Source organism: Bufo gargarizans, chromosome 10, assembly GCF_014858855.1.
Source record: "Bufo gargarizans isolate SCDJY-AF-19 chromosome 10, ASM1485885v1, whole genome shotgun sequence".
Taxonomy (NCBI): Eukaryota; Metazoa; Chordata; class Amphibia; order Anura; family Bufonidae; genus Bufo; species Bufo gargarizans.
This window is the reverse complement of record NC_058089.1, coordinates 51,687,929-51,713,665: the sequence shown is the minus strand read 5'-3', so window position 1 is coordinate 51,713,665 and position 25,737 is coordinate 51,687,929. Positions and strand designations below refer to the sequence as shown.

General features: G+C 42.2%; 1 protein-coding gene across 1 annotated transcript; it reads left to right on the top strand.

Annotated features, from left to right (window-relative positions):
* Nucleotides 1-544: 544 nt before the first annotated feature.
* On the top strand, nucleotides 545-21,062 carry EIF3M (eukaryotic translation initiation factor 3 subunit M). Its single transcript, XM_044270497.1, has 11 exons — nucleotides 545-670; nucleotides 3,148-3,280; nucleotides 3,374-3,512; nucleotides 5,095-5,218; nucleotides 5,307-5,401; nucleotides 9,309-9,392; nucleotides 12,002-12,101; nucleotides 12,703-12,784; nucleotides 17,902-18,045; nucleotides 19,253-19,313; nucleotides 19,708-21,062. The coding sequence occupies exons 1-11, from the start codon at nucleotides 629-631 to the stop codon at nucleotides 19,826-19,828; spliced, it is 1,125 nt and encodes a 374-aa protein (XP_044126432.1). The 5' UTR covers nucleotides 545-628; the 3' UTR covers nucleotides 19,829-21,062.
* Nucleotides 21,063-25,737: the final 4,675 nt, after the last annotated feature.

The following is a 25,737-nucleotide window of genomic DNA, read 5'->3' as shown; positions in this document are numbered from 1 at the left end:
GGCCGGCACCTCCATAGAACTGCCTATTCTTGTCAGCAATTGCGGACAAGAATAGGAAAAGTTCTATTTTTTTTCTGGAACCAAAACGGCAGCATAAATGAGGCGGGGCCTGAAAAAGGGGGTGTGTTTAGCCCAGAAAAAAAAAGAAAGCGCATATGGCGCGCCAAGACCTTTCTCTCCTAACACATTGCCGCCAAAAAGTTGGCAAATATGGTAATATACACTGAGTAACAAATACTGCAATGATCTCCAACCTGTGGTTCTCCAGATGTTGCAAAACTGCAACTCCCAGCAGGCTGCAACTGTCAAAAGCATGTTGAGAGTTGTGCCTTTGCAACATCTAGACTAGAGAGCAGATCACTGAGTGATGTACTTTATCTTGGTAAATATAATTTGTTAACACAAGTGTGTATGCTACTACCTTAGAGAAGCAGCTCAAAGTACTCAAACCAACAAAATGGCTGCGCCTCCCCTGTATAGCGACACTCGCCGTTCACCGCACCGCGCATGCTCGCCCTACATCGCCGCTCTCCTGACGTCACGCGTTCTAGCCCTGACCCGGAAGTGATCGCCGGCTCCTTTCCCTTTTCCGGTAGCTAGGCGGCGTGCGCTAGAAGGCCGTACAGCCATGAGTGTCCCGGCTTTTATAGATGTGTCCGAGGAGGATCAGGTGAGGGGATACGGGCGTGTGTCAGGTGTCAGCTCCTCGTGAGGAGATAGGACGCTGGGCTGAATAGTGCCCCAGCTGAGGGGTTTCTGGGACCTTTGGTGCTGCAGCATACGGAGAACTGAAGATTCCATTCCCCTTCAGTGCTGCAGATAATTGGTGCAGTTGTCCCTAGCAACCAGTTATCGCCTTGGGATTCAATGAACTGGGCTCTGATTGGTTGCTATGGGTAACTCCTCAGTGACCAATCAGATTCCAGCTCTCATTTTCAGAAGCTCTCAGGAAAATGACAGCGGGGTCCTGATTGGTTACAGTGGCTCCCACTTTTCCCTTCCACTAGTGTCACTGTATCCTCATAGTGATGCATGGTGCCCCCATTATACCGCTATAGAGCTCAATGTACATCGTGTGTGACCACCATAGTCCACATTTACATTGACTTCTAATGAATTGAGAGCGATTGGCCAGGACTCGAGGCAAATCAGGTTATGTACAGATATCATATGGATCAACCTAATGTTATCTGGGCCTTTAATAGGAAAACCCACCCAAAAATTCTCTACTGCCCACTATGTTCTGTCCAGAAGTGTTTCCATTGGGCTACTGTCACATCTGCGCCGGTCAGGGGATCAGCGAAAACGCATCCAGTCAATAATACAACCGTCTGCACCCATTCAGAACCGATCCGGTTGTGTTATCTTCTGAATGAACAAGACTTCGGCACTAAGTCAATGGGCGCCGGATCTGTTTTATTTTGTGTCTGAAAAAACGGATCCAGAACCATTGATTTACATTGTGTCTTGTGCCGGAACCGTCTTGATCAGTGTCCCATGACGCACTCTTAAACGCTGCTTGTGTCCGTCCTGGGAACGGAATGCATTCTGGTGACTCTGGTCCCTTCAGTTCAGTTTTTTCCCCCATTGACAGTGAATGGGGACAAAACTGAAGCGTTCCCCCCCCCCCCTTCCCCACTATTGAGACCCTATGACGGATCTCAATACCGGAAAGTAAAACGCAGGTGTGAAAAGTAGCCTTAGAGGTTGGAATGGGTTATGGCCCGAGCGTGGTCACATCAGTGCAACAAAGGACAGTTAGGCTATTTTCACATCTGCGCTTTCACCTTCCGCTATTGAGTTCCATCATAGGATTTCAATACCAGAGGAAAACTCTTCAGTTTTGTCCCCATTCATTGTCAATGGGGACAAAACTGATCTGAAGGAAACTGAGTCACCAGAATGCATTCCGTTCCCATGACGCACACAAAAGTGCCGCAAGCAGCGTTTTTGAGTGCGTCCTGTGATGCGGAGCAAGACGGATCCGTCATTATTCACAATATAAGTCAATGGAGACGGATCCGTTTTCTCTGACAAAAAAGAAAACTGATCCGTCCTCCATTGACTAACAATGATTTTAGAGACTGGTCAGTCATGGCTATTTTAGAGATGATACAACCGGATCCGTTCATAACGAATGCAGACGGTTGTAATATCCTAACGGAACGTTTTTGCTGATCCATGACATATCCAGCAAAAACGCAGATGTGAAAGTAGCCTTAAACCTATAGAGGTTGGAGTCAGGAGTCCAGTCATGAGCATGAAGGGCCCACAGACCACATTAAAGGGGTATTCTGGTTACTCACAGTTATCCCCTATCCTACCGCTGGGCCTCTACTGGGCACCAGGGTCCTGTGGAGCCCTCATGAAATAGTTGGATTGGCTGGTCGGAAATGCACGACCCCACTACATTAATTTCTATGGGAATTCCGGAAATGGTAGAGCGCTGTATCTCGGGCTCTCCCATAGAAAGTAATGGAGCAGCAGTGCACATTTTTTGACCAGCTGCTATGTCCATTTCGGGGTGATTTCACGGGTTATGTGGCCCTTGTTATCAGTAGTAGGACCACCGATCTAATAGTTATAGCTTTAACAGCTCTAACCGGAATGCTCTCCGAGTCCCCATCTGTTTAACTGGCTTCCGAGGTGGCACGTCAACATTATATCATGTGATCACTGCAGCCAATCAGTGGCCAGAGTATTGACCTCAGTGGTGTTGATGTGTCACTGCTACTGCCAATGATTGCCTGCAGCAGTCACGTCATGGGGAAAGGGGTAGAGTGTTGGTAAGGGGCAGCACTTCTTTGGCATGCACTGAGATCATGGAGCGCCGGGGGCAGGCAATGAATGTGTCGTCAGTGATGGCTAACACGTTCATTGTGGGTTGTAACCCCCCACAGTGTGCGGCACGTGATTCAAGAGTCGCCAGGAGCATAAAATTTAACTGGGGAGCACAGTGATGGCCCGGTAGGTAACTTTTAATAAGTATCAATGGAAACATTGGGGACATAAAAAGAAAAAACCTGGAATATCAAATGTCTTCAGTGCACGGCTACTGTGGAAGTTGCTGTATCAGTCCCGCTGCCAACTGCTCTGTGGTGATAATGGTTTGTGGTTTCCTCTAAAAAAAAAAAAATATTTTTCCAGGCAGCTGAGCTTCGTGCATATTTGAAATCTAAAGGCGCAGAGATCTCTGAGGAGAATTCAGAGGGGGGTCTTCACATCGACCTGGCCCAAATTATTGAAGCCTGTGATGTCTGCCTGAAGGAGGATGATAAAGGTATGGCGGCAGTCGTCTCTTACAGAGGACGCTGGTAGTTGTATGTAACATCTCGTGTGCCATCTGATGACTGCCCTGATGTCTTTTTCACAGATGTGGAGAGCGTTATGAACAGCGTGGTCTCTCTGTTACTGATATTGGAGCCAGACAAGCAGGAAGCTCTCATCGAAAGCCTATGCGAGAAACTTGTCAAATTTCGGGAAGGTGAACGGCCATCTTTAAGGCTGCAGCTGTGAGTAACCTCTTCCCAGTCTCCGGTGGTCATATACATGGCTTGGTTAATGGCAATTATGAACTAATGATTTCCTGTTTAGTTGATGGTTCTTGGCCCTCCTGTCATTTTGTTGAGCACTGGAGTTGTGGCACCCTCTGGTCGCGGTAACATCCCATGTCAGTATGTGCAGGATCTGCAGTAAAATAGAGACCTCCTGTGCAGCGGCAGAACCCTTGAAAGGCTATGTACACTGTTGGGGGACAATTTTTTTATTTTTATTATTGTATTGTACTAATTTTTTTTAATTGGTAAATATTGGTAAATATTGAGCCCCTTTCTCTGTACAGCCTTAAGATTCTGTAGAAGCATGCTCTGTGTTTTTGTTTCCCATCAGGCAGCTCAACTGATGGCTCCTTATCTCTGACATTATAAACACTTGTTCTAGCTCAGTCCTTATCTTACTGATAAGAACGTGGCTTAAATAAGTGTTTATGACCTGTAAGTAATTTAGAGATAAGGGTTATTAGAGGACAGGCACAAAGTGAAAGTATGATTCAGGCAGCTAGACAAACAGTTAACCCTTTGTCACAGAACGGCTCAATATTTTGAATAAAGGCAAATTGAAAAATAGATTTTCAGCCCAAAATGAGTAAAATGCAATAATAAAAAATGGGCCCCCTAAGGTGTAAATAGCGATTTTTCTGGCAGTGTAAATGCACCGCCGATTACCTGATGAACCGGCAAAACGCTCGCTCATCATGTAATTGTATCTTCTGTGCAGCACAAAAGATCATCGTTTCTCAGTGGCAGATCACGCTGTGTAAACACGAAAGGGACCATTAGAGTGTTTGAGGTCAGGAGATCAGAGATAAGGCTTCACACTCAGGAGGCACAGTCTGCAAATAGACAGTTTTTTTGTACCCCTCGTATCGCACAAACTACTGAAAATTTTTAATAGAGACCAATTGAAATAATGACTTTTAGCCCAAAATGAGTGAAATGCAATCATAAAGAAATGCACCAAAGGTGTACATAGGGGGGAATTTATCATGAGTAGAATATTTGAAGTCCGTTTTGCTTGAGTCTGTGTTGGAATACTTTGTGCCACATTTATCAAATGTCACAGGTTGTTGGATACATTTGGCTTGTCCTTAAACCTAGCACTTCTATCTAGAGACGCTCCTCCGGTTTTCCTACTCCACCCTCCTCCTGGAGTGAGATTGCAACTTTAAAAAAAACTTGCAATGATAAATCTGGAGTGAAACTCATTAACATAACTAACCACACCCACTTTTCCACCATTATTACAAAACTGTATTGAGTGGTGTACAAATGCAAAAAGTCTCAATTTTTTTGCGCAAATGAGTGTAAAAAGTCACAAAAGCTATATTTTGCAACTTTTTGATGCCAGAATTCTCGAGTGAAGGCATGATCAATCAGGGCCCATAACCTTTAAGAAAAATCACAACAAAAAAAACCTAAAATCTTGTCACTTTCAGTTGTGGCTGTTTTGCAGGTAGCACTGATTCTGATCCTTTGTCATCCTGTTCATGCTTCATTATCAGGTTTTATAATGTTATTGGGTATGTTTTTTCCATAGGCTGAGCAATCTGTTCCATGGCATGGATAAGAGTACCCCAGTCAGGTACACAGTGTACTGCGCCCTCGTTAAGGTGGCAGCTACCTGCGGAGCTATAGTATACATTCCAACAGATCTTGACCAGGTGAGTGCCCTCTGCCTGTAGTAACATGTGTACAAACCTTTATCATCGGCGCTGCATTTATCTTACTGCTTTTTAAAATATATTTCAGGTTCGAAAATGGATCGTTGACTGGAACCTCAGCACAGAGAAGAAGCACATTCTACTCCGACTGCTCTATGAGGCACTTGTGGACTGCAAAAAGAGGTACATAATCTGCGGATGGTGGTGGGGAGGTAGCTGGTTTTCCTGTTTAATTAAAGGGGCTGTCCCTTGATTACTGTAAAAAAAAATGAACATCGGGCATCATATAGTCCTTGATGATTTCTTTCTAACAACACTATAACCAGCCCTGTACCTTACATGGAACCAGAGATCTCCTCATTCATTGCTCCTATTGCTCTGGTAGATTTATTTCAGGCTGGCAGCTCAGGGGACGTGTCCTTTCTGCTGCAGCTCAGGGGGCGTGTCCTTTCTGCTGTAGCTATCTCCCTAACGCAGCTCAGAGATCTTGTCCTTTGTGCTGGAACTCACGGGCAGGGCCCTCTCTCCTTCTGTACCAGTTTGTAACTCATCTTGTTTATGATTAGTGCAATTGTCTGTATTATGTATGTGCACCCCTTATCATATGTACAGCGCTATGGAATGAATGGCGCTTTAATAATAAATAATAATAATAAGCATGTGCGTCCACCTCATTGAGGTGAACAGAGAAATACGAAAAAACAGAACAGCAGGTGGCGCTGTACAGATACATTTTATTGAATAACTTAGTGGCTGTACAAAATTTTGAATTACATTCAATTACAAAAGTATTCAGATACAGGTTCTGGTTTGAAAACTGCAAAGTATTATGGTGGGACAACCCCTTTAAGCCTCTGCTTAAGTTTAGTTTAAAGCGAACTATAGACATAACGTGTGCTGAACCTGTCAATTTTGGCGGGATAAGCTGACAGTGTTATGGGAGCTTTATGACAGCAGATGTCATGGTTCAGAACCATCAGGCATGTTGGTTTTCACCATGCTCAGTCCTTTTTTTTTTCCTGGTATTTAAAGGGGCTGTTCAGTTTCATGACATTGATGAAATTTGGTTGTTTGGTGTAGATATTTGTTTCCACCTACAGCTGTCTTGTGTGTGGTTGACTTTAAAGGGCTTCTGTCAGCCCACTAAACCGTTTTTTTTTTTGTTTACTAATAATCCCTATACTGCGAGCTGTGCATACATAAGTTAAATAATCATTTTGGTTCAGTAGAATTTGATAAAAAGCTATTTTTAAAATATGTAAATTACCTTGCTACCAGCAAGTAGGGCGGCTACTTGCTGGTAGCAGCCGCATCCTCCGATCCTAATGACGCCCCCTCCGCATTGTGATTGACAGGGCCAGGGAACGGAATCGTTCTCTGCTGGCCCTGCCTGTTTGCATTCAAAATCCGGTGCCTGCGCTGCGGCCGTACCTCTCTTCAATCTGCGCAGGCGCACTGAGAGGCGGCCGCTCGCTCGGCGCTCCATCCTCAATGCGCCTGCGCCGATGACGTCACATCTGCACCCGGCGCAGGCGCATTGAGGATGGAGCGGTCGAGCGAGCGGCCGCCTCTCAGTGCGCCTGCGCAGATTCAAGAGAGGTACGGCCGGATTTTGAATGCAAACAGGCAGGGCCAGCAGAGAACGATTCCGTTCCCTGGCCCTGTCAATCACACAGCGGAGGGGGCGTCATTAGGATCGGAGGATGCGGCTGCTACCAGCAAGTAGCCGCCCTACTTGCTGGTAGCAAGGTAATTTACATATTTTAAAAATAGCTTTTTATCAAATTCTACTGAACCAAAATGATTATTTAACTTATGTATAGGGAGCTCGCAGTATAGGGATTATTAGTAAACAAAAAAAAAAAAACGGTTTAGTGGGCTGACAGAAGTCCTTTAATCTTCTACACAGTCACATTTTTTTTTACCACTATTAAATTGATATTGTATTGTTTGACAGTGGCATAAAATTCCCACGGTTTTTTATTGTATGCAGAAAAACCCTGTGTCTCAACAAAAGGTTGTGATAGTCCGCCTTTAACCCCAGTCTCACTTGCACTTTTAAAAAATCTCATGCCATGGGGTCAGTATGGTCTGGGTTTATTTTTTTTACTTGACCCCAGGGCTAAAGGTTGCCAGTGTGACACTGAGGGGAATTTACTAAGCCCATACATCTGCCCATCCTTGTCTAAGGTGCACTGGAGTGAGATGGGACAAGAGGCCTCTCAATAAAGTAGTTATATCTTTGCCTGATCGTGCACAATAAAATCAGATCTATGCCAGTTATGAGCTGGTATAGATTCACACTATTAATTTACACCAATTTCTGCAGGAGGCCATGCCCCCTTCTGCTAAACCATGAATTGTTTTTGAAAAAAGTGCTGAGAGAAGCCAAAACAACCAAAAGTAACCGGTTTTTGTGCGAATGTGGCCTGCGTCTAAATTTGCGCCTTTTGTAATTCAGTGTTATGGAGCAAAGCTATTGATCAATTACCTCCATTATTCCCTTCCTTGTAGGCCGCAGTACCATACCAGGCATAGAGAACTGACCATTGAATGTTTTTTTTTTTTTTTTCAACAGCTATTAAAAGATAAAGCATATTCTTATCTGTCGTTCTTTATATATGGAGTAGCAGTAGGTGTCATCGCTGCCTCAATCACCTTGTTTCTGTCTAGCAGAAGTTTTTTGGGTGTTGGATATTAAACACCTATCCTTAGAATAGGTCATCGATATCAGATTGGCGGGGGTCTGACACCTGGCGCCCTTGCTGATCAGCTGTTTGAGAAAGGTACTGCGCTCTGGTGAACGCCGCAGCTTACCAAGCACAGTGCCGTCCATTGGATACTCGGTAAAAAAATATAAAATCCAAGGCGCTCCATAGTGTAAACCCTCCTAACCATTAAAATGGTATTGAACAGGAATACACTCACCAGATTGAGTTGTACAAACACCTGCACTACTTTTACTTGTGATCCCGGTAGCTGGTGCCTTACATGGTGCCTCGGAAATCGGAATAGTGATCTAAAGGGAGGCATGAAGGCAGGGTCCTCAGAGATAATATTTTATTAAAACGTTAAAATAAATTAAATCCATGTATGATACGTTTTGGGGGCAGTCTGTCCCCTTTGTCAGATACATTGTTTAGCGGCTGTGCTTGGTATTGCAGCTCAGCCCCATTAAGTTGAATGGGACTGAACTGCGCCTAGTCCACGTGACCGATGAACGTAATGTCGTTGGCCTTGGAAGAGGCCGCGGTGCTCACCCTGACTGGCAGGGTTGATGGGAGGTGGACTTCCACAGATCTGATATTCATGGCCTATTCTGAGGATAGGCCATCACTTGCAAAGCCTTGGAAACCCCCTTTAATTTCATTCTGTTGCACGAGTTTTTCGTGGTACCTAGTCAGAGCAGTGCTGTCATTGTCAAAGCTGGGCGCTCCGCTGTCTGCACGGGGTGTCATTCATAAAAGCAGATATGGTGCAGCTCAGTGGTTAGCACTGGTGCCTTGCAGCGCTGGGGTCCTAGTTTCGAATCCGACCAAGGACAAAACATCTGCACGGAGTTTGTATCTTCTCTCTGTGTTTGCGTGGGTTTCCTCCCACACTCCAATAACATACTGATAGGGATGTTAGATTGTGAGCTCCATTGGGGACAGTGTGATGCTAATGTCTGTAAAGCGCTGCAGTATAGTACCGTTATATAAGTGCATAAAATAAATAATACATAAAATGCTGTAGCATTGTTTTACCATAGCATGTGTACAGACTGAACCTGTTTGATGCAATGGAAAAGTTGCCTAAAATATATTAAAATGTTATTTATATAAAGAAAATTGTGAGTTTGTGTTTTCAGCATGTTTTAGTTGATTTAGCAAAAAAAAAGATTATAATTGATAATCGTCTATAAAGTTGAAATAATCAAGATAATTTTTTTTGCCTAATCGCCCAGCCCTATCTCTACTGTTCACCCCATGTGTCATCTCCCTTTAGAGTCCTTTGTTCCTGTGATAATTTGGATTTCTTCACGTCGCCCTCCTTTTACAATTGTACTTGTGTACACACTTGATCGCTGATTTCTATCTTTTCTTTACAGTGAGGAGGCAGCTAAAGTGATGGTGGAGCTGCTGGGAAGTTACACAGACGATAACGCCTCTCAGGCCCGCGTCGATGCACACAGGTAGAATATTAATGAGGTTCTCCCATAATTAATGTAAAAAATACATTTCAGCAATCATATAGTTCACGAAAATCTCTTTCTAACAAAGCTAGAACCAGCCCTGTACCTCACATGGATCCAGAGATCTCCCCATTCTTTAATTGCTCTGTCAGATTGATATCACGCTAGCAGCTCAGGGGTGTGTACTTTCTGCTGCAAGCTTGGGGCGTGTCCCTTCCACTGTAGCTCTCTTGCTATCACAGCTCAGGAGGCAGTTGAAGAATGGAACTAAGCATGTGGGTCCACCTCAGCGAGGTGGACAGAGCAGTAAGGGAAAAAAAAAAACACAGCAGGTGGCGCTATGCAGATACATTTAGGTGAATAACTCGGTGTCTATATAACATTTTTAATTACATGTATTTAAATCCAGGAGCTGGTATGAAAACTACAGAATATTTTTTGTGGGACAACCCCTTTAACCAAATTGTCCATTCTGTCCTCCCTGCATTATCTTGGGCTGCTCACACATTAACGAGTATATGAAGTTTTAATATGTTGTTCCTAATGCCATAATAAAACTATTTCTAATATACTTTTTTAATCAATTTTGTATTTTTATTATACTTTTACTTCCCTAAAGCGCACCATTCACTGTGCGCTTAAAACTCAGTTCAGCGGTGTACGGATAAAAATTTTATGAATGGGGCTGCAGCAGTGCTGTGAGTACGGGCAGCAGCTCATATTGCTGCCCGTGCTCCCCAGAGGATTACTAACTCCTAGTATAGCACATGGGTACCCTGTACCCATGTAATATGCCAGAATTGGGCTACTTTCACACTAGCGTTTTCCGTTATTGAGATCTGTCATAGGGGCTCAATACCGGAAAAAAAAGCTTCAGTTTTGTCCCTATTAATGTCAATGGGGACAAAACTGAACAGATCGGCATGCTCCAAAATGTATTCCGTTCCGTTTAGTTGCGTTCCCAAACCGCAACATGCTGCATTTTGCTTTCCGTCCTGGGATGTGGGGACGGATCTGGTTTCTCTGCCACAATCGAAAACTGATCCATCCTCCAGTGACTTTTAATGGAGATCATGACGGGTCCGTCTTGGCAATGTTGAAGATAATACAAACGAATCTGTTCATGATGGATGCAGATCGTTGTTATATCAGTAATGGAAGCCGGATCCAGCAAAAACGCTAGTGTGAAAGTAGCCTTAGCTTTGGCCTGCTCCGCTAAGCTAATCCTGGCATAGTACATGGGTACAGGGTACCCATGTGCTATACCAGGAGTTGGTAATCCTCCGGGGAGCACAGGCAGGAGCAGCAATATGCGCTCCTGCCCATATTCACAGCACTACTGCGGCCCCGTTGATGAAATGTGTACAGCGGTGTATAGAGAACAGAGTTTTAAGTGCACAGTGAATGGTGCGCTTTTGGGAAGTAAAAGTATAATAAAAATACAAAATTTTATAAAGTATATTAGAAATGGGGCATTAGGGACAACATATATATTGCAACTTAATATAAAGGTTTAGTTACTCTTTAGGCTAAATGCACACGATCAGGATTGCGTGTGGAAAATCCGCACAGTAAGTCATGTACATTGTATTCTATGAGAATTTGAAATTCTCAGTGCACACGATGCAGATTTTTTCCAAGCAGATTTTGACCTGCGGAGCGGATTTTAAAATCCGCAGCAAGTCAATTTATTTTATTTTTCCTGACCGGATTTTTTCCATTCACTTAGGAATATCCGGATTGACTGCACGGATTTGCCTGCAAACACCTGCGGATTTCAGTGCGGATTCTCCGCACATGAATCCTGAAAGTTGCAGCTTTTGCTAAAAATATTTCCACTAGGATATGCCATTAAATGGGCATCTGATTATCTAGATCAGGCATGCTCAACCTGCGGCCCTCCAGCTGTTGTAAAACTACAACTCCCACAATTCCCTGCTGTAGGCTGATAACTGTAGGCTGTTCAGGCATGCTAGGAGTTGTAGTTTTGCAACACCTGGAGGGCCTCAGGTTGAGCATGCCTGATCTAGATCCTTGATCTTTAAGAAGCTGCAGAGATAGATACACACAACAGCATCCCCATTTGCCAGCTCTGTAGTAAACTGCAATACCACTGCCTGCACAGGGTTGAGTGGGGTCCTGGTGTGCAGGAATAACCCCAAAGAGGCCACTGTGCTTTTTGTTCTCTGGATCTGCGGACATTGGACCCCCAACAGAATAGGATGTTACAGCATAGCCTAACTATATAATATAAGATGTGGAACACCCCTTAAATCCACCCATTTTTTTGCTTATTCTGGATGTCCAGTATTTCAGTCTTGGTATACAGCCGTGAGCTCCTACTATTCAGAAGAAAAGCTTGAGTAGTTAATAGGTCATTGCCATTGTATAATATATATAGACTTGTTTGATGACTTTCCATGATTAGATCATATGCCGGTAAAGACATACCAGTATGGAACAGAAGCTCAGGATAGCCAGCATAGGATAACTTACTATACTACCTCTTGAAGCATGTTTTATTAGTTTTAACCTTTTTTTTTTTTTTGGCAGGGAAGTTGTGAACCTACCATTAAATGATTTGACTCCCTTATTTTTCTTTGACTTAGGTGCATCGTGAGAGCATTAAAAGATCCCAAGACATTCTTACTCGATCACCTTCTTGCTTTAAAACCAGTGAAATTTTTAGAAGGCGAGCTCATTCATGATGTAAGTAGAATTTTGGTTTTCTAATAATATTATTATATACAAATTATTATATTAAAAAGCAATTGTTACCTATCCGCAGGATAGGTAATAATTGTTGTATTGCAGGGGTCCAACAGCTGGGAACCCCAGTAGTCCCAAGAACGAGGAGTCCCCTCTTTGAATAAATGGTAATAAACATGTAGGTCCACTGCTCCATTTACTTCAATGGCAGTGATGTAGACAGTGCTCTCAGACCCAGAGATGTGAAGGCGGTGGTCACCTACGTGTGCACTGCTGCTGCATTCAAAGAGGGGACTCTGGCCTCTCGTTCTCAGGACTGCTAGGTAGGACCCCACAACAATCTGTCCTGTAGATGGGTGATACTTTCTTGGGATGATCACTTAGGTAGTCTTGTACCATCTTCAGTTTACACGGGCTTCAGGTCTGGATGTAATTGTTCTAATTCACGGTTTTGTCTAATGGGAGAAATAACTTCTCGAACAGAATCATATGGAAAGTGCACAACGTGTGATTATGTGGGCGATGAAAAGACACATACCGTACTTGATGCTTTTTAGTTCTTTCTGGCAAAATTGAAATTATGTCCCGTTTGTGTTTAAAGCTCCTGACGATATTCGTGAGCGCCAAGCTTTCTTCATATGTCAAGTTTTACCAGAATAACAAAGATTTCATTGACTCACTGGGTAAGTAAATTGATGACTGAAGTAACAATATCAATATACTGTATCTTGGGACCATAAGGCGCAATTTTTAGCAAGAAAAATCTTGCTAAAAATTGCCTTGTTCTTACAGTTTGTAGTCAGGGTGATTCAGTGGGACCAGTATGCTCAATGGTATACTGGTATACTATGAAGAGGCCCCAGCACCACAGTCCCTTCAGACAACTGATCGGTGGAGGTCCTGGGAGTCAGTTTCCCCCATCAATCAGATATTGATGCCCTAACCTGAGGATAGGTCATCAATATTTAACTCCTAGAAACTACTTTAAAGCCTGTTGCACAGTGTCTCCATGGCCCATCTGCATTCACTGAAGTTTAGGATGTTGGATACAAGAATTAGGACCCAGCAATGATTGTAAGCTCTTTTTGGCCATTGATGCTAATGGCAAAAGGCTGGGGCCTCCACATTTTTGATCTTCATGCAGCCTTGGGGGATTTAAGGGGTTCTGCAGTTTTTTTAAACTGATGATCTATCCTCTGAAATAGATCATCAGCATCTGATTGGCGGGGGTCCCGGGTGTTGGACCCCCGCTGATCAGATGCTGATAATCTATCCAGAGGATAGATCATCAGTTTAAACAAACTGCAGAACCCCTTTAAGAGAAATGTCAAAAGACTTGTAAGGAAAACAGAAAACTGGACTGAGGTCCTGCAAACCTTGGCGATCCAGTCCGGTGCTGTTAATTTGCTCCCTAGTATGTGTCCGTGTGATGGAATGTTAATGTCAGCAGCCTCTTTATTTACAGACCAAGCGAAAAGGGAGTAGTCATTAACACTGTGCCGCTCCCCCATTAATGTGTAATTGACTGTTTCAAAAGTGCACAGGTCCATCAGCCATTGAGCGCACTACAATTACATTTTCCATATTGAATCTACCCCCCCTTCCCATTTCCCCCGTCCATTCTGCCACTCCGCTACCTTTCTGTGGAAAGGGGTCAGAGCCAATGCCAGACAAGGTAAATGACGCATTACCAGAATAAATACACTACGGTTCTGACAACTACGCCTGACAGCAAATTTCGTTCCATCTACACAGTCCTGGATTGTATGTACACGTGTTACATAACGCACAGATCCTGTATGAGGGAATGAGGCTTCTCTATACATTACCCCATAACTGTGCGTCCAGATGTAAACCTGTCAGACATGCTAAAAGCACACAAGCACTTAGTATATGTTTGCTTGATGGGTTTATTACAGTACAGTCTGTATACTGCACTTTTTTGTGATGTACTTTTGCTGTATGGAGTAAACATCACATTTTTATGTTGGTTAACTGCTTCATTATGGGGGCGATTTTCACTTTTTGCGTTTGTTTTTTTCTCCCTGCCTTTTCTGAGCCATAAATTTATTTTTCCCTTCACATAGCCACACGATGGCTTGTTTTTTTTTTTTTTTTTTTTTGCGGGACAAGTTGTATTTTCTAAATTGATATTGCAGATAAATATTGTTGTATTTTAATGGTATGGGCATTTTCAGATGCATATGATGTTTATTTTTTTATTGTTTATTTTTAATTTTGGGGAAAAGGAGTGATTTGAAGTCTTACTTTTTTTTTTTTTTGTAGGTAGATTGCCATTTATATTCACTAATGCAGTGTTTCCCAACCAGTGTGCCTCCAGCTGTTGCAAAACTACAACTCCCAGCATGCCCGGACAGCTGGGAGTTGTAGTTTTGTAACAGCTGGAGGCACACTGGTTGGGAAACACTGCTCTAATGGATTTGTATTCATTAGTGAATACAAACTTTAGTATATTCCAGTGCAGTGCTGCCACCTGTTGGCCGACATTGGAAAATGCCAATAAAAGGCTTAGAAGCTTTGTACAGGCTTTGGCCTATTACTACTAAGGAAGCTCAGCCAGGGGAAGGCGTTCCTGCCCCGGAAGTGTGTTATTCCTGTTTTTTTACTGATCAGATGTTGTGGTCACATTTGACCATGGCATCTGAGTGGTTAAAAGTCTGTGATCAGCGTTAACGCCAATCGCAGATATTAGCCCTGGGTGTCTGCTGTGCGAAACAGCAGGCTGATAGCTATGGGCCCGCATTGCTCTGGAGCGAGCGCCATTTTTAAAGACCTTACTACCAAGGTATATTGTAATACGATGGTAGGGAAGTGATTAAAGTACAGAATTTATGTAGTTGTAAATTACATAGAACCCAAAATTCTGTAGGAGCACAGAGGAAGTCTGGTCGTAGAGCAGGAGTTGCTGAACATATTGCTATATAGTTTCATGGGGAAAGATTCAGTGTACTTAAATTTTATTAAAATTTATCAGGGGTTTTTTTCTCAGCGACACACACATGCCAATTACACCTGTCTGTACCCCAGAGGGCCTTCATGCAAACATGGGGAGAGCATACAGACTCCATGCAGATGTTATAGTTTATTGGATTCCCGTGCAGAACCCCAGTGCAGACAGCAGTCCTAGCCACTGTAAGCAGTCCTTAAAGAACTGATGACTTTGCAGTAAGTCTCACAGATTCCCAAGATAGCAGGGTATTGCCGAGCGCTGGGTGACGTTAATTGTACTGGGAAGTTTATTTTAGACGGCATCTAATTTGATTTGTGTTAGTTCTCTGGCAAGAATGTGCTGATTCCTTGATTACTAATTAAAATTCTAGTGTTACAATTTGTCATCCGGATCGCCCTCTCATGTTCACCTAATATTTGCTTGCAAGCATCGGGCCTGTTTTACAAAGTCAATCAGCCTTCCTTTGTTAATTATGTTAATTTGTACTAATTGATTTTTATACTTTTGAGATACTTGACCAAAGGCCTTTTGGCTGCTTTAATTTTTTTGTTTGATAGGCTGTCTGCTCCCCTGCTGTAATTACAGCTAATTATACACCTAATTAGTGACAAAGCATGTAATGTGATAAACCCCTTTGTTTTATGCAGTACAGTATATACCGGTATTTCCTTTTACAAGCAAATGGTTTAACAAATGAGGAGCGATATTACAGATGTCATAGATGACACAAATAAGAATAAAGGAATTTTGTAGCTTGACATTACTCTGCCGTGGAGATTTCTCAGCCTAGAACTACATACACGTGCGTGTTGGCTGCTCTGACCTCACATAGTCCAGCTACACATTACAAATTGTGGAGGTCATTTATCAAACAGGTATAAAGTAGAACTGGCTTAGTTGCCCATGGCAACCAATCGGATTCCACCTTTTCTTTTCCAAAGGAGCTGTCAAAAATGAAAGGTGGAATCTGATTGGTTGCTATGGGCAACTAAGCCAGTTCTACTTTACACCAGTTTGATAAATGACCCCATCTAATCCTATGGGATTGAAGGTATCAGACACCAGAATCCCGGAATTTTACCCTAATTTTGTCCTTGTAATGTAGTGTCCTAATATTGTAAAAAAAAAAAACTAAAAAAAATAAATCGGTGGTAATTGTGTATATACTGACAGCAAAAGCACTGACATCCCTCCACATTTTTATTCTTGACCTACTGGCATGTACAGATCACGAAGGCAGAATGGTAGCCACTTTGCACTTACCCTGGTTACATAGCAAAAAAACAAAGAGTCAACCTTAGACTCTGATAAGAGCCTAGGTTGGATATTACCCCTGCCAGATGATGTATCTCACTGTTTAGACCTAAGTTAGAATATATCACTTACAGGGTTTGATTGTTGATACTGGCCTTGAAGGTCATGCTTTGCCTTCAGCAGGTGAATTAAACCTTTAAGTCTTTAAGTTCATTAAAGAGGTTCTCAGGGAATTAAGAAAATAAAATTATTGAAAATACTTAAATTTCACTTTATCATAAATATATTCCCATATACCTTTCATTAGTTATAATGACTTATCTTGTCTAGGGAGCAATCATTAGGAGTAGAGATGAACGAATCGACTTCTGATGAAACATGGGAAGTCAAGTCACATAAAACTTTGTTCTAATACTGTACGGAGCAGGAGCTCTGTACAGTATTAGAATGTATTGGCTTGATGAGCCGAAGTTATTACTTCGCAAAGTCTCGCGAGGCTTTGCACAATAACTTCAGAAATTTAATTTATACCGTAAAAAAACATTTCCCGAACTTCGGCTCATCAGAGCCAATACATTCTAATACTGTACGGAATTGTCAATGATAGGTAGAGGTAATCTTCTTAAGATAAGGATGCCGCAATGGCTCTACATATTGCATAACTCACCAGTATGGATTCCCATGCATTTTGGTTGTTGGATCTTTATGTTACGGATCCTGTTTATTGACTATCCTGTTTTGTACGATGAGTATTTTTACACTGTGTTGAACATAATATATGACACAAGAATTTTGTAAAATGATATTTATTTTTACAAAATAATAATGTATCTGATTAAAAAAAAAAAATACTGTACGGAGCTCCTGCTTCGTACAGTTTTAGAACAAAGTTTTATGCGAACAGACTTCGGATGTTTCATCCGAAGTCGATTCGCTCATCTCTAATTAGGAGAAATAAAATGGCCTCCATCCTATTAGTACACACAAAACCTGTCCTAATCACACAGCAGGACAAGTTACTTCACAACACTGAAGTAAAGAGCTGCCTCATCCTCCTCTCTGCTCTACTGGTCAGGGATGATGATCTTCTACTTCTTGTCTCACAGAGATTCAACTAAAGTCAGTGTTGTGAAGTAACTTGTCCTCCTGTGTGATTAGAAGAGGTTGTGTGTGTACTAACAGGACGGCGGCCATTTTACTTCTCCTGATGATTGCTTCCCAGACAAAACAAGCCATTATAACTAATGAAAGGTATTTTGTAAAATATTTATAATAAAGTAATATTTAAGTATTTCCATTTTCTTAATCCCTGATGAACCCCTTTTAAGACATCAGCAAGTCTGCGGGTCTGGTTCCTGTCAGACCAGAATTGATGACGTCACATCCTTTGTTAACGTGACTGCTCAGCCAATCCCTGGTCACATGCTGGTCATGCAAATGTGACTACTGAGGCCCATAACTGACTAAGTGGTTTCATATAATTACATGTTAGCCAGCGTTTAAAATCAACACAGAACAGCATTATGGTGATCAGAGCTTTTTGGATGAGCAGGTCTACATTTGATTTTTCTTTAGGTCTCTCGCATGAGCAAAACACGGAAAAAATGCGGCTTCTAACGTTTATGGGAATGGCGGCGGAAAACAAGGAGATTTCATTTGATACTATTCAGCAGGAGCTGCAACTTGGAGCGGATGATGTGGAAGCCTTTGTAATTGATGGTATGTCTCCTTGTAGGATTTTCATACCCGCGTGATAAAGCTATCGGCATCTGATATATGGTATATATATAGCAATGTTTTTTTAATGCCATGACTCTTGTATAAGAGAGTTGTGAATAGTCTGCTGTTATCTGGAGTGTTTAGACTTTAAATGGGTTCTCTCACTTCAGCTAATGGCATTTATCCTGTAGAGAAAGTTACTACAAGGCACTTACTAATGTATTGTGATTGTCCATTTGCTGGCTTGATTCATTTTTCTATCACATTGTATAGGGCTTGTTTCAATCCAGCAGTGGTCGTGCTTGCACACTATTGGAAAAGGCCTCCCTGGTGGCCAGGACAGTGGGAGTGTGCATAGGATGATGATTATTCCTATAGTGTGCAAGCACGACCACTGCTGGATTGCAGGGTAGTTCGTAACCATGGAAATAAGCTGTGTATAATGTGATGGAAATATGAATCCAGCCAGCAAAGGAGGCAATATGGACATATGGACAATCCCAATACATTAGTAAATGCCTTGTATTCACTTTCTCTACATGATAAATGCCATTTGCTGAAGTAAAAAAAAAAATGTAATAGTAATAATACAAATCTATTAGAGTCATAATACTCCCACACGTATGAGTCCTGAGGCTCTTACTCCATAGCTGACACTGTTTAGGGGGAGGGGGTACTTGAGAATTTGCCACAGGTACAGGACTTCATTTGGCATATATGCGCTGACCACTATCAAGGCTTGTGACTGAAAGCCCCCCGGTCTCCTATATACAGTGTATGTTCTCATATATAGGCCTCATGCACACACAGTATCCATTTTGTGGTCCGCCAACTATGGATGCAGTCCGTCTGCCGTCTGCATTTTTTATTTATTTTTTACGGACCCGTTGACTTCAATAGGTCCGTGGTCAACATTTTGCGGACATATTCTGTCTTTTTGCGTAACTGACATCTGGATGCGGAAAGCATATGGATGATCCATGTGCTTTTTGCATCTGTGTGTCCATTACGCAAACAGAACATGTCCTCAAAATGTGGACCCACATACCCATTAAAGTCAATAGGTCCTCAAAAAATGCAGATGCAACAAACGGTATCTGTATTTTGAGGACTGCAAAATACATACGCTCGTGTGCACGAGGCCGTATACAGTACCTCACACCTTGTTATTTTGTAACATACGTGGTCCTCATGCTTATAATTCCAGCCGTGAAAACAAAGATGGTGTACTGCAAAATTGACCAGACACAGAAGAAAGTTGTTGTGAGGTAAGGCAATCATTTCCCGGCCGCAGTGTGCAATCTAGACTTTTTTTTAATTATTATTTCACATAATATATCTGTTTAATATTTTGAGCCCGTTCCCGTCATGTGCTTGTAGTTAAATGCTGCCTATTTATCATAATTTTATTAAAGCCCAGAGCTGAATGTGATTAGCTTATTTAATGAAAGTGTCCTATTTTCCAGCACATTTCACTTAATGACCGTGAAAGTGGCCTGAATGCTAATTAGCCCGCACATCGTTCTATAGTTGGGCTTGTAAAAACGAGAATTGTACTCTGGAACCGGCAGCACAGGATGAAATGATTAAACTGCAGTTGGAATAATTGCAGAGCACTCTCGGCCGTATTGTAGGACTGACATTCTTATTTATTTCCTCTAGTCACAGCACACACAGGACCTTCGGGAAGCAGCAGTGGCAACAGTTGTACGATATTCTCAACTCCTGGAAAATCAACTTAAACAAAGTGAAGAACAGTCTCCATAGTATTTCTGACGCTTGAGCAGAATGAGCATTGCAGCGGCTCTGGACTTGGACCGTTTGAGCCGTGCCGCCAATGGATCGCTCAGAGGCGGTCTAAAGCTATTTTAAATAAAGCTGTTTAATCATGAAGTGGAAAAGTCAGTATGAGATCTTTACCTTCTTTGTAGTATCTGAATGCAGCTAAATATGCTTTTATTGTAGTCTCTTACATATATCTGAACCTGGATGCAGCCATTGCAAGTGGAAGGAAAATATCTATTGTCTACATCGCAACACACAACAGAAATGAGGTTTATCTAAGGCTGTGTTCACACTGGTATCGTCACTTCAGTGTCTATAACTGCAGCCGGGACACTTGACTCATAATGGCGTCTGTTGGGGTCCCTATCATTTGTCGGCAAGAATATCATCTGCATGCTGTGTTATTCTTGATGTCAAATTTGAGAACTTCAGGCAGAGGCTCCTCCAATTTAAAGGGTCGTTCAAAAAGTTCATATTCTCGAATATCGGATAAAGATATTTAGCCACCAGGCCCACTTCATATTTCAATTGAAAGAAATCTATGGAAATTTGGCGCACAAAACCATATCCATTTTGCTGTCCGTAAAACATGAATACCGGCCGTGTGTGTGTCCCACAGTTTCGCATGTCCCACACTATTGTAGAAAGGTCAAAAGCAGACAAGAGTAGGACATGTTCTATTTTTTTTCAGGGCCGGACATAATGCCATACAGATTCGGACAGTACATGGATGTGTGCGTTTTTTGTGGCCTCATAGAAATGAATGGGCACGCGCACGATATGCAAAAAAATGCAGATCGGACGTGGAATGAAAATATGGTTGTGTGCATGAGGCCTGATTAGGCAAATGGTTCAGAATATAAACTTTGAATGACCCTCATGTGAACAGTCTTACAAAAAATTTTCATACTGTTAGACTTATTAAAGAGGTTATCCAGGAATAGATATTGAAGACCTATCCTATCGGGGCCCCTGCCGATCAGCTTTTAGAAAAGGTCGGGTGCTCAATGAATGCCATGGCTTCAGCTCAGCCCCATTGAAGTAAATAGGGCTGGGCTGCAATACCAAGCACAGCCACTATACTATGTACAACGCTGTGCCTGGAGAGCTGCCTGCTGCGGCGGCTCCCTGAAACGGCTGATTGGCAGGGGTGCTGGGACTCGGACCCCTGCCGATGCGATAATGATGACCTATACTGCGGATAGGTTATTTACCAGAAAACCCCCTTAAAGGGAGTCTTTCACCTAATCTGAGCGTTTTAGACCGCTCAGATCAGGTTATAGACTCTTTAACCCTCATTACGATCATACCTGTCTCTTATCTGTCCCTCGCCCAGATAATGAAAATAATACTTTTTAAACGTATGCAAATTACCTTCTGAAGGTGCCCAGGGGCGGCGTTACTGGGCGATGTGCCCAGAAAAACACACCTCCAGCCAGCGGACGTCACGAGCGGCACCAGAGGAGGGCGGGCTGGGAACTGGCCCGCACCTGCGCACTGCTCTGCCCATTATGGGCAGATGAACAGCTTTTCATATTGCACATGCGCCGGCCGGCTGTCTTTAGTTGGCCGGCGCATGCGCAATATGAAAAGCTGTTCCTCTGCCCATAATGGGCAGAGCAGTGCGCAGGTGCGGGCCAGTTCCCAGCCCGCCCTCCTCTGGTGCCGCTCGTGACGTCCGCTGGCTGGAGGTGTGTTTTTCTGGGCACATCGCCCAGTAACGCCGCCCCTGGGCACCTTCAGAAGGTAATTTGCATACGTTTAAAAAGTGTTATTTTCATTATCAGGGCGAGGGACAGATAAGAGACAGGTATGATCGTAATGAGGGTTAAAGAGTCTATAACCTGATCTGAGCGGTCTAAAACGCTCAGATTAGGTGAAAGACTCCCTTTAAAGAAAAATAGCATCCCCTTCAGTCCTGAAAGAAAAATATGTAATCCCACCATGTAAATGTATGAGATAAAGTTGGCATGGAAGTGAATCTATCTTCAGGCATGATCACTGACGAAGCACAGCTTTGTACTCAATTTCCTATCTTGGCTCACATCAGGAAGATCATTTGTTTTGAGTGTTATTTGTCCTGCAGGTAACTCTGAATTTTGAGTACCCTGGGGACTCTTCATATGCCGTCTCGTATATAAAAAATAAAACTACTTTGGAATTTTTATCTGTCCTTTTTATAAAAAATAATAAAAACATAGAAGTCAAAAAGATCATATTTCAATATGGTTTGGAAATAACATCACAACCAATATAATCTTCCTAATCTGTTTCTGGAATTTTCTGTTGATGTAAATCCACTATGCGGTAATGGTGAGCAAATTCCAAACCATTTGAAATCCTTTGTTTATGATGTGCATCATTAAAACCCATAGTTACCTTAACTTATGCAATAGAGAACAAACCCTTTAGTTTGATATTTCTTAGTCCTGATTAAACAGTTATGCAGGCATTTCTTTGTGCATGTTTTCCAAACAGAGTAGGTTCTACATATTACTTATTCAGGGCTCATGCACACAATTGTATTTTTTTTTCTGCATCAGATCTACATTTCTTGCGGGTCGGATGCGGACCCATTCACTTCAATGGGGCCGCAAAAGATGCAGACAGCACATAGTATGCTGTCTGCATCCGTATGTCCGTTCCATAGTCCCACAAAAAATAGAACATGTCTTTTTCTTGTCTGTATTATGGACAAGAATTGGATTGTTCTATTACACCGCGCAACAAATGATTTTGCTACTGAGAGAAAAACATGTGATTTACACTAAAATGAGCGCGCTGATTCCAAATATGAACTCTGAATTTGCCTGACACGTCTAGATTTTAGGTTATACATGCAAAGCCTATTCAGTTATAATATTAATGCATTATATTGGAGATACTCCTATGGACATGTCCGGACGCACTCAGGCTGATGTCAGCAGTAAGTATATAAGCTGGACAGCTTTTGATAAAGTGATCTGTTACAGTGCTATCAGTTTTTAAACTTAAGTTGGATAAACGCAAATAAACGATCCAGACAATTTCTGCTACATATGTGTGCAAATACACTTCATATGATCAATGCAAGTGCGTCTTGCTTACAAGTATTACTTTGTAAAATTGGAGATCAAGATAAAAGCTGGGCACCTCATGTTTGTTGCAATGTGTGTTGCTCTGGGTTAACTCAGTGGTTGAATGGTAAAAGGAAAGGAATGGCTTTTGCAGGGCCTATGGTTTGGTGTGAGCAGAAAAATCACCATTCAGACTGTTACTTTTGCATGACTAAAATCGCTGGATATTCGAAGAGAAACAAGTCACAAATTGTGTATCCTGACTGTGAGTCTGCTCTTAAACCAGTACCACACGATGTAGAGATTCCAGTGCCTGCCCTAACCACAGCAGGAACGTAAATTGAAACAGACTGTTCTGATCCTGATGAAGAAGATGTTGATTGTCACAATGTGTTTCCTGATCCAGAACAACTGGAGGGTCAGCCGCACTTGCTGAGCCAATAAGATTTAGATGATCTGGTAAGAGATCTGTCATTATCTAAAGAAAAGTCAGAACTGCTAGCTTCTAGACTTCAGGATTGGAATTTGCTACAACGAGGCACCACAACTTCACACTTTCGTCATCGACACAAAGTTAGCCGCATACTATGCAATGGAAAGTGATGTCTGTTTCTGTACTGATGTAAATGGTCTTATGATGGAGTTAGATGGTACACGTGTTCCCGATGAATGGAGGCTATTCATAGACTCTAGCAAAACAAGTTTGAAAGCTGTCTTGTTGCACAATGGTAACGAAAAACCATCTGTTCCTTTGGGCCATGCGGTTGGAATGAAAGAGACCCATGCTTCTATGGAGTTAATTTTGAAAATGACCAAATACTCAACATAAATGGAAAATTTGTGCTCACCTTAAAGTGGTAGCACTGCTGCTCGGCCTACAGTTAGGGTACACAAAGCATATGTGTTTCTTGTGCCTATGGAAAGTCATGATGACAACAATCATTACAAAATGAGACCGTGGCCTCTCAGAGTCGAGCACACAGTTGGTCAGTACAATGTACAACACAAATCACTGGTCAATCCACTTTAAGTTTATCTTCCAGCACTTCACATTAAACTTGGTTTAATGAAAAATTTTGTAATTGCACTTGATCGTGATGGAAATGGTTTCCAGTATTTGAAGAAGTTTAGCACACTGAAAACTGATGCTAAAATAAAGACCGGAATTTTTATTGGCCCCGAAATCCACAAACTAATGCATGATGACACATTCAGAACAAAACTCAACCTTATGGAACTTGCAGCTTGGGAGGCATTAGTGCTAGTAGTGGAGAACTTCCTTGGGAACAGACGAGCTGCAAACTCTGCTGAATCAGTAGACAACCTGCTTACAGCATATGAACAACTTCGCTGCCGAATGTCATTGAAAGTGCATTTCTTACATTCCGATCTTGACTTTTTCCCACCTAATTTGGGACACGTAAGTGACGAACATGGAGAGCGGATCCATAAAGATATTTCTACAATGGAGAACAGGTATCAAGGCCGCTGGGATCCCAACATGATGGACTACTGCTGGTTTTTGCAACTGGAAAATATGACCGTTCACAAACGCAAAAGCATAGCAAAATTTTGTGACGTGTTACAATTCTGACTGGATTTGTAATCTGCACACTCGATTACACTCAAACGGCCGGTATACGTGTTTTGCGGATACGCAAAAACGGCTATGACCGTGTGCATGAGCCCTCATGACCATTTTGTGTTATAGTGCCCTTTTCACTAAAAAACTAAAAAAAAAAAAAAGTTATGGGGAAATACCTCCATTATACTGGATGTGATAAAAAAAATTGCTATTTTATTTATTTACACACAGTTTTGTTTCTGGCATTTTTAGGGGGCCAAAAGCTTAAAAAATTGCCTGACCTGATCACTGTTTTTGCCCATATAGTGTGTTTTAGCACCTGAGCTATATGAGGGGAAAAAAAGCATAAAAAAAAAAAAAGCATAATGTGATTTTAAAAAGATGACATTGACTCAAACCAAGCACCCCAAAAGGTGAAAAAAGACACATTTATCCTGCATTTTATGTTTCTCTCTTGCCTAAAAAACATACCAAAAACAGCAAAATCCTTCAAAATGCCATTTAAAAAAAACCTGTGTATTAATATACACCAGCTATAAAGTGCCAACATATTCTGCAGCACTGTACAGAGATGGTCTTCCTCACATCAGTCCCTGTCTTTACAGGAGGTGTGCCCATGCTCCCCCTATCACAACTCAGGAGGCAGTTGAAAGGTGAAACTGAGCATGTGCGGCCCTAATCAGCCAGTCAAAGAAATGAGAAATTAAGTGGTACTATACAGATGCATTTTTTTGAATAACTCACTGGCTGTACACTTTTTTATTACATGCAATTACAAAAGTATTCAGATCCAGGTGCTGGTTTGAAAACTGTAGGAATATTTTTCGTGGGACAACTCCTTTTAATTTAGATTTCAAATGAAAAGCATGTTTTGGGAAGAAGTCACAATACCTGAAGGAAACCCACATGGGTGCTTATGCACACAAACGTGTGCCGGCCAGGCCCGTGCTGCGGACCATAAATTGCATCCCGAAATGCATTGGAAACGGCTGTAGGGCTGCCGTATGCAGACGCGGACCAAATCGCTTGAATGGGGTCCACGGTCTGCACCACAAAAAAGTAGTGCATGCACAATTTTTTTTACGGTGTGGAGGCACGGACAGAAACGCCACGGAAGCACTCCGTAGGTTAAGTACACTTACGTTCAAAGCAAATAAAACAAAGTAAAACTGCTGACCTGCTCCTTTAATTACTTAATACTTCTTGCAATTGAATAACAAAGCTCAAACAGATCAATGTACAGACATTCTGTGTGAACAGATTTTA